The sequence below is a fragment of the Periplaneta americana genome, chromosome 2, assembly GCF_040183065.1.
Source record: "Periplaneta americana isolate PAMFEO1 chromosome 2, P.americana_PAMFEO1_priV1, whole genome shotgun sequence".
Taxonomy (NCBI): domain Eukaryota; kingdom Metazoa; phylum Arthropoda; class Insecta; order Blattodea; family Blattidae; genus Periplaneta; species Periplaneta americana.
The window spans coordinates 8,015,835-8,026,015 of NC_091118.1; the positions used below are offsets into that span (position 1 = coordinate 8,015,835).

The window sequence follows — 10,181 nt, forward strand, 5'->3', positions numbered from 1 at the left end:
AATCCATTATGTATGCATTCACATGTAGCACATTTCGTCTTTCAGTAACAGCGGATCATTTTGAGTAAATAATTTCGAACTTTGGAGCAAGTCGCAGAATATAGGACAGTAAGAATTATGCTAATGGAAGATTGTACCTATCTTTAAGAAGCGGGACAAGACTAAAGGGCTACAGTAGCTCTCCTACTGTTTGATTAAGGACGCAGTTCAGCAGACGCAGCACCAAGAGATGTAGAAATGTAAATTTCAGTGCAGACATGAAATTTGTCAGGAAGGAGAAGGACATCTTGAATAATGAAAACTGCAAGCAAGCAATGATTTCCCTTACAGGTGAGCTGTTGAAGAAGTGCAGGTTTACTGTACACAATGCAGATGGGAATGCTGATGTGGACATTGTTCATGTTGCAATCTGTGCAGAAAATACAAGTGTAACAGCAATAGGGGAAGATACAGATTTGTTGATTCTGCTTCTGTACCATGCTAAGGACATGTAGTTTCAAGTTGTACTATCCCAGTGATGTAAGACGGGGATGATCTTCCAATCCCGTATATATTTCCAGCATCATTCATTGTTTTGTATTGACATCTGCAAATTGCTACTGTTTCTGCAGACCTTCTCGGGCTGTGATACCATATCCAGAAATTTTTTTTTTCCATTGAGAAAACATCGGCATTTGACAAACCGATGAAAGTGGCTCAACTCCGTTCAGTTGGAAATACATTTTATTGTTAATGTTGTCAACACTCGGATATTGAATCTGCTGTGCCAGTGTTGTATGACTGCAAAACATTGAAATTCATTAATGCACTTCATTATAGAATGTGCATCGAAAAGGTAGCTGCAACTGAATCATTTGTGATACCCAAGCATTTACCACCTGCTGATTCGCCAACAAAGCATCACAGCTTTCATACATACTTTCAAATAAGAATCTTGAAGTGTACAGAAGAAATGATCAATGGAGAAGAGTGTGGTAGATATGAAAAACATAATTCCTTACTTACTTATAGCTTTTAAGGAACCCGCAGGTTCATTGCCACCCTCACATGAAGAAGTGCAGGTTTACTGTACACAATGCAGATGGGGATACTGAGCCACTCGTATGATTTCTTCTGGTGACCCCTATCAGTGGTCTTAAAAATTTCATTTGGGCAGCTTCAATATTCTTTGTTCGATATTGCTGCTGCTGCTGCTGCATACCCCACCCCTTTCCTACACCCTCTTTCTCAAACAATTTTCCTCAGTCTTGCAGTAATTGTGGAAATTTTAGCTGGTCAGTTTGTTTTCTTTGATGCATTGCAGTCTCTGTGACTGTGATTCTGATTACTATAGATGATAAACGGAAAGCTCTTGTTATGATATGCCATTCAGTATAAATTTATATTTAAATCGTCTTGAAAATATGATTATACATTGTAAGGGTTCACATACCAGGCAAACAACCTACAACTACAACGAACTTTTTTTTTTTCCGAAAAAAAATTAGTAATTAAGTACATATTAGTACCGGTACTATAAGTGTCTTTGACATATTACATAATGGGATAATACTGTACTACTGTTCATGAATGATGTACTGGTAATTCAGTAAGAAAATTATATTAGATACTGTATAAATTATAATTAAAATAACTGCATAATACACAGTCCAGTAAATATGGAGTTTACACGCTGTTCTTTGAAGAGCATCCCACAGGGGTGTATAATAATAATAAACTTTTCGAGATGCATCCTGGTATTATTTTATTTACAACTACATTAAAACACTTATGCTCCTTTAGCAAAACATTAAAAGATATTATGACAAAGTATTTTTCTCTTTTTAATACTAAGTTCTTCCCCCCCCCCCCTTTGTTTTTACTGTCTAGACACGTTAATGCATTGGCAGAAGAATTCAAATAATGTTTGTCTGTCTTATAGGAGGCGGAGCAGAAGTACCAGCAGATCGTGCAGTTGTTCAAATCAATTCGTGGTTATAATGACATGCACAGAGCTGAAGGTTCTGCTAGTAGAGGCAACGCTGCCGCTATGCAGTTCCTGGTTGACATTGAAATTGATGTTGATGTAAGAGATGATTGCAAGAAGAAGACGCTGTTGCACTTGGCAGCAGAAGCAGGTCACACGGACACAGTGCAAGTCCTTCTGAATGCGGGTGCCCATGTGAATGCTGTAATAAATTATGGGATTACGCCCTTGAACTTGGCGGCTGGTGGAGGCCACCTGGAAGTGTGTAAGCTACTTCTTGATGCTCGAGCACACATCAAAAAGAGGGGAGCAGGAACAGAAAGGAGCGCATTGCATTGTGCTGCAGAGGGAGGCCACCTGAAAGTGTGTGAGTTTCTGCTTTCTAAAGGAGCGGAGGTGAATACTGAAGGTTCCTCGTACGCCCCACTGGACCTGGCTGCACAGAAAGGACACGTGAAAGTGTGTGAGTTGCTACTTTCTAAAGGATCGTTGGTGACCCCAGCATGTAACTTGAATAAGTCTGCACTGCTTCTGGCTGCACAGGGAGGACATCTAGAAGTGTGTGAGTTGCTTCTTGCTAAAGGAGCAGAAGTGAACATAGAAGATACTTCGTTGAACACCCCACTGCTCCTGGCTGCACAGGGAGGACATCTGGATGTGTGTGAGTTGCTTCTTGCTGCCAAAGCACAGGTGAACAAAAGACAAAAAAGTGACACTGCCCTGCATTATGCTGCACTTGAAGGCCATCATAAAGTGTGCGAGCTTCTACTCATTAAGAAAGCCGAGGTGAACATATTAAACAGCAGTGGGAACACTCCACTGCACCTGGCTGCACAGGGAGGACACCTGAATGTCTGCAAAGTACTTGTTACTTCTGGAGCAGAGGTGAACAAAAAGGGACAATATAGTAAGACTGCACTGCATTCTGCTGCAAATGGGGGCTGCCTTGAAGTGTGTGATTTGCTGATTGCTAAAGGAGCGAAGGTGAACGTAGTAGATAGCAATGGAGACACTCCACTGCACCTGGCTGCACTTGGAGGACACCTGGATGTCTGCAAGATGCTTCTTGCTTCTGGAGCAGGGATTAACAAGAAGGCACAGTACAGTAGGACTGCACTGCATTACGCTGCTCAACAGGGCCACCTTGAAGTGTGTGAGTTTTTAGTTTCTAAAGGAGCAGAAATGAACGTGAAAGATGACTATCAGAAATCTCCACTGGACCTTGCTTCAAGTAATTATAAAAATTCTGTGGTGCAGTTCTTAAAAGCCAAACTGATATAATAGCTACTCTGTCTGCATCTGTGGACAGTATGACAGTCAGCACCTGTCCTGAACTTCTTGCACCAGAAATCCTATTAAATAAATGTGAGCAGGGATAGACAAATCCTGGTGCCAGTCACCATCGCTCCAAAAGATTTTTTATGTGATGCCTGAGTCTTTTTTTCGTTCAAAATTTTTTAAGACAGATTTCTTTCACTATAACTAATACGTGTTGTTAATAAAAGCTGTCCTAGAAAGAAGTTGAGTGTGTAACGTATTTTATTAATTAATTACTCGTATAATATTGTTTAATATATAAAGAATACAGGGGAAAAAGAACGAATGTCACATTGCTGTTAAGGTTGAGATAATGATCTAGTTTAGTACATATTAACGCAAAATTTATTGCTGTTCCTATTAAAAATGGAGGAAAGAATGGCTGTATCCATGGTGATAATTCTCCTTTTTACCAGGTTTGATAAGAACAACACTAAAGTCGGTACTAATCTAGTGAATTAGATATTTACATCACTCTTAACAGCATTGTGACATTCATTTTTTTCCCGTGTACTCTTCAAATATTTTACTCAAGATGTCTCTATCGTAGCTCGAATAGGTACTTTTCTCACTGCATAGGTGGGTAAAATGTGGTGGCTGGCACCTGAAAATGTTGGGAGTTTATGTATAACAATGTAAAATTTCCTGCTTAATGATCAGCACGGGAGATATGCAGTGCTGCCACACTACAAATAACCAAATGCGACACTGAAAGATGGATAGTGGTGAAATATTTTTCTTCTCCATACATACTGTAAGAGCGGCATTTAGTGCACAAGGAGAGGTCTGATAAAATTACTTTCTTTGCTGTTTCACGCAGTTCACAATTAAGCCTCTGGTTGTATAAAAATATAAAAATGGCACATTCTACCATCTTTTAGCTCTGATCGATTCACTTCTATTAATGTGTATTCTAAACTCTTTGTATTCTCTCTCCATAAGACAACAAAACATGCATAGAATTAGCTAGTAGCAAAATCAAATAGTGTAATTTGATTTATCATTGCCTTGTTCTGTACAAACAACATCAAATAGTGTAATTTGATTTATCATTGCCTTGTTCTGTACAAACAACATCAAATAGTGTAATTTGATTTATCATTGCCTTGTTCTGTACAAACAACATCAAATAGTGTAATTTGATTTATCATTGCCTTGTTCTGTACAAACAACATCAAATAGTGTAATTTGATTTATCATTGCCTTGTCCTGTACAAACAACATCAAATAGTGTAATTTGATTTATCATTGCCTTGTCCTGTACAAACAACATCAAATAGTGTAATTTGATTTATCATTGCCTTGTTCTGTACAAACAACATCAAATAGTGTAATTTGATTTATCATTGCCTTGTTCTGTACAAACAACATCAAATAGTGTAATTTGATTTATCATTGCCTTGTCCTGTACTAACAACATCAAATAGTGTAATTTGATTTATCATTGCCTTGTTCTGTACAAACAACATCAAATAGTGTAATTTGATTTATCATTGCCTTGTTCTGTACAAACAACATCAAATAGTGTAATTTGATTTATCATTGCCTTGTTCTGTACAAACAACATCAAATAGTGTAATTTGATTTATCATTGCCTTGTTCTGTACAAACAACATCAAATAGTGTAATTTGATTTATCATTGCCTTGTTCTGTACAAACAACATCAAATAGTGTAATTTGATTTATCATTGCCTTGTCCTGTACAAACAACATCAAATAGTGTAATTTGATTTATCATTGCCTTGTCCTGTACAAACAACATCAAATAGTGTAATTTGATTTATCATTGCCTTGTTCTGTACAAACAACATCAAATAGTGTAATTTGATTTATCATTGCCTTGTTCTGTACAAACAACATCAAATAGTGTAATTTGATTTATCATTGCCTTGTCCTGTACTAACAACATCAAATAGTGTAATTTGATTTATCATTGCCTTGTTCTGTACAAACAACATCAAATAGTGTAATTTGATTTATCATTGCCTTGTTCTGTACAAACAACATCAAATAGTGTAATTTGATTTATCATTGCCTTGTCCTGTACTAACAACATCAAATAGTGTAATTTGATTTATCATTGCCCTGTCCTGTACAAACAACATCAAATAGTGTAATTTGATTTATCATTGCCTTGTTCTGTACAAACAACATCAAATAGTGTAATTTGATTTATCATTGCCTTGTCCTGTACAAACAACATCAAATAGTGTAATTTGATTTATCATTGCCTTGTCCTGTACAAACAACATCAAATAGTGTAATTTGATTTATCATTGCCTTGTTCTGTACAAACAACATCAAATAGTGTAATTTGATTTATCATTGCCTTGTTCTGTACAAACAACATCAAATAGTGTAATTTGATTTATCATTGCCTTGTTCTGTACAAACAACATCAAATAGTGTAATTTGATTTATCATTGCCTTGTTCTGTACAAACAACATCAAATAGTGTAATTTGATTTATCATTGCCTTGTCCTGTACTAACAACATCAAATAGTGTAATTTGATTTATCATTGCCTTGTTCTGTACAAACAACATCAAATAGTGTAATTTGATTTATCATTGCCTTGTTCTGTACAAACAACATCAAATAGTGTAATTTGATTTATTATTGCCTTGTTCTGTACAAACAACATCAAATAGTGTAATTTGATTTATCATTGCCTTGTCCTGTACAAACAACATCAAATAGTGTAATTTGATTTATCATTGCCTTGTTCTGTACAAACAACATCAAATAGTGTAATTTGATTTATCATTGCCTTGTCCTGTACAAACAACATCAAATAGTGTAATTTGATTTATCATTGTCTTGTCCTGTACAAACAACATCAAATAGTGTAATTTGATTTATCATTGCCTTGTTCTGTACAAACAACATCAAATAGTGTAATTTGATTTATCATTGCCTTGTTCTGTACAAACAACATCAAATAGTGTAATTTGATTTATCATTGCCTTGTCCTGTACTAACAACATCAAATAGTGTAATTTGAACATCCAGAAACTCTGTCATAATCTATCTACTGTGAGCGACAGGGATCATTTTTTGTAATGATATGTTTTTCTATTTGTGTTTTATATTATTGCATTAATAATATAATTGTGTTGCTGATTATGTAGTTCTTTCCTCTATAAACACAGAGGATACAAATAGTTACGGTGCACCTGCCTACATAAAGACTATGTTAGTGGTTCCCAAAGTGTGGATCGCAACCCCATCGCAGGTGGTTGAAACTGATGATAGTGGTCACAAGATGATTTACAAAACACGCCTTATTAACATACACTACCGGTACATTTATTTTGTATTTAGAAACGTAGAGAATGTTGAACATAAAATGTAAGAATTGAAGCTTTGGCTGGAACAACGTTGTAAGTTACAAAATTTTCATTTGGCGTTTTTCTGTGTAATAATGTTGTATGCCATGTTACCTTGCTATACTCCTTGGCTTGCAACTGTCCATCAATGCAGTACGTGAAATTTGTCCACGCAAAAGTTTGCTGCCCTATAAGAACAACGTTGTACGTGTACACATTTTTGCAGTTCCTGTAAATTTTACTAAATGTAACTTATAACGTTACACCCGATGCTTCAATTAATGTGATAAATGTGCCTGTTTTTCAGAAAGTGCTTCTCAAATCTGAATTCTGCAGTCAATACACCCAATGTATCAAGTTCAAAGAGATTTCTCGCTTTTGTTTTGATGACAATCAGATACGAGAAACTTATTTTGCAAAAATAAGAGGTTCAAAATGGTACAGAAATTTAAGAGGTCCTTCAGCAAACTCACGGTATTCCTGCATTCTTTTCATGCAAAACTGGTCTAAGGTCCGCTACAAAAGTCTGGTTTCAACTTTCTATCGGTAGGATACTATCTCAATGAGATTTTTTTTTTTTTTTTTTTTTTTTTTTAATCCTGTTAAACTCAGCCTTCTAAAAATGGATTAAGTATCCATCTGGACTGTCGTAATTGTTTTTAGTTTCTTTCAGAAAACTGTGAAAAAGCTGTTTAAAAACTGTGCGAACTTAATTGTATCTCTGCAAAAGCAAACTCAGTGCCCTATTTGTCGAATCAATGTGATACGTAGCTTAATTTTCCATGAGTTCTTTACTACACTGAAATGTATCAAATTTACTTTTGTCAATTGATATTGACCATATATAAAGTATCTTTATAAATCTATTGATCTTATCTCTAGTTGTTAATATCTTTGCCTTGCAAACTACTATTCGAAATGTTTAAGTGTTGGAAAAATATAATATCAGCAAGGAAGACCAATCTAAGAAGCCAAAGAGATTTGGAAAATAGGTATGCATATTCTGACTTCTCATCTTGCAGGTACCGGTACATTAGTTCTGCTGTTAACCCCTTACCGCATTCTGGGACAGATATGGCACATACCTGTTTTATATTCATGTAATTTATAATATAGGTATATAATATTTCAAACTGCATACTGGGACAGATATGGCACACGGTCAAGAATTGGATTTGACCATATGTGACATCAGTTGAGAAAAAAAGAACTACTTAAGTTATTTGAGTATTAAACCAGTGTGTGCAAGACTGTCCCATGCGGTAAGGGGTTAACTGGAAAAATTTTCAACACATTATCCCACGAAAGCCATCTTATTTCCTTTCACCAATAATAAAGAAGATTCTCATATAACGAATCTTTGTCTTCACAAATTTTGCTAAAAATACGAGATTGCAACAGTCTCTCTTTGATGGAATTTATGACTTTATGTAGAACCATTCCCACTGCCCCACGAGGTTAATAGTTTGAAGCACTTGAAATGGTGATGTTTACGTAATATTTCGTGTCACAGTTTACAGATGCGTGGAAATTATTAAACTCAAACGATAATATGATTCAAGTAATATTTATTGTACAAAACTCATTTATTACACACACTGTTCGCAACAATTAATGTTTCGTATGAAACCCTTTGTTCTTTATCATCAATTTTATGCAATTTGGCATGCTGTTCATGAGATTTTCACATTGTTTCTTGATGTCTTCATCCCTGTGCCATATTTGGATAAGTGCTTCTATGAGGCCCACCTTGGTGGTAATCGTTTTTTTTAGTTTTCTCTTTACGATAGACCAAAGATTTTCTGGGCTGGGCTGTTACCTGGCCAGGGAAGGACGTCTACATTATTTTCAGCCAGAAAATTAGTCTGATCTGATTTTGTAACAGGGTGCTCCATCCTGCATTAAGACACATTCACCATCAGGGAACCAGTCCCTCATTTTTGGAAAAATTCGGGTTTCTAGGACTTTTTTTGTACTGATCCTGTCGCCTTTAGAATTATTTTGTGGCCAGTAATTCATGATAATTATGAAAATGTAAAAAATGTGCTGAGTCTAATAATTTGCATACGTCTGTACTGTACTTATGTTTTGGTTATTCTATGGGTGATATTCACTGGTTTTGAGTAAATATCGTATTTTATTTAGAGGCATTTGTGTTTTTTTGAAAATGGTAGTGTGGATCGCAAACAAAATTCTTGCCAGAAAAGTGGATTACGCCTTTGAAAAGTTTGGGAACCACTGAACTTTTGTTAAGAGAGTGAAGGAAGTGAGAGGGCAGGCTATAATTATCTGTGTTTAAAGTGAAATAGGACTTTCTTACTGACAATACTAACAAAAGGCAATTTTATGTGCATACTGTTTTTTTTTTTTTTTGCTTGTATCAGTATAGTACGGGGTTCGATCCCAGGTGGTGACAGGATTTTTTCTCGTTGCCAAACTTTCAGAACGGCCCCGAGGTTCACTCAGCCTCCTATAAAATTGAGTACCGGGTCTTTCCCGGGGGTAAAAGGCGGTCAGAGCGTGGTGCCGACCACACCACCTCATTCTAGTGCAGAGGTCATGGAAAGCATGGGGCTCTACCTCCATGCCCCCCAAGTGTCTTCATGGCATATTACGGGGATACCTTTTATCAGTGTAGTAGAGACAAACTGGCAAGAGAATGTGCCCAGCAGTCTCCCTGAACAATTATGAGTCAACAGAAGAAGAATAAACTTTTTTTAAGAATGTTGTTTTAAGTTGCCACGACAACTTGCAGTGTTTTTAGATTTCCATGAACACTACATCAGTTTGCATTAAGTTTTACCATTGCTTGACTAACTTTTAATGTTAAGGTTGATCAGCATAGTGACTGTTGGACAGTTTTTCTGGCCAGCTGAGCTATAGCATACTTTTTAAAAACATAAGCCATTGTATCGTTTAATGTTATGTCTGTTGCTTCGTTTAATCAAGGTTAACATACTTTATCTTTGTGCTTTAATGCAACATTCTTGAATCAGATTATATTAGCATCATGCTATTCTTGTAAGATCAATAAATACTTTAATGTTTATATGAATCTTCATTGCTTGTATGATTATACGCGAAAACTCAAGTGTTTTCGCGTTATTTTTTTGCAACTCCCAAACTGTTTGCAGGACCACACCCTCTGTTGGTTAGCGGATCCATATGACCTAGCTGGAAGGATTGTCAGACAACTACACTGACCACATCCCTCTCCTCACCACATAGGGGATGCTTATGCATGCCATGTCAGGTTAGCATGCTGAAATGGCATTTCCTTCATTTTACAGGTTACATAATTTCTTTCGAATTGGTTGAAGATAAATGCCAACCAGGATTTGAACCCAAGCCCACTAGTTTCGTAGTCAGACATCCAAACTTCAACTTAGTAATGGTAGACTGGTGTCTCCTTGATACCATTATCAATTTTATCTCCCGATTTTTTAAGTCTTATTTAACAATGCTGTCTCGACTACTAGGTTATTTAACATTGATGGAATTGGTGATAGTGATATGAGAGAGAACTCTCCACGAGATTAACTGATATTCGCCCTACTGTTGGAGAAAA

The 10,181-nt window shown here is 36.2% G+C and overlaps 1 protein-coding gene across 5 annotated transcripts in view; it reads left to right on the forward strand.

Moving 5' to 3' along the window:
* The window catches only part of LOC138712443 (ankyrin-1-like), a 117,234-nt gene that overhangs the window by 50,032 nt on the left and 57,021 nt on the right, over window positions 1–10,181 (forward strand). Inside the window, exon 3 of one of the 5 annotated variants that reach the window (XM_069844309.1) lies at window positions 1,922–4,460. The exons of the other annotated variants lie outside the window; for them this stretch is intronic. Within the exon in view, the coding sequence (XP_069700410.1) occupies window positions 1,922–3,247 (1,326 nt within the window). The 3' untranslated portion in view covers window positions 3,248–4,460. Of the gene's footprint in view, window positions 1–1,921; window positions 4,461–10,181 lie in introns of those variants that run through there. 5 annotated transcript variants of the gene reach the window in all.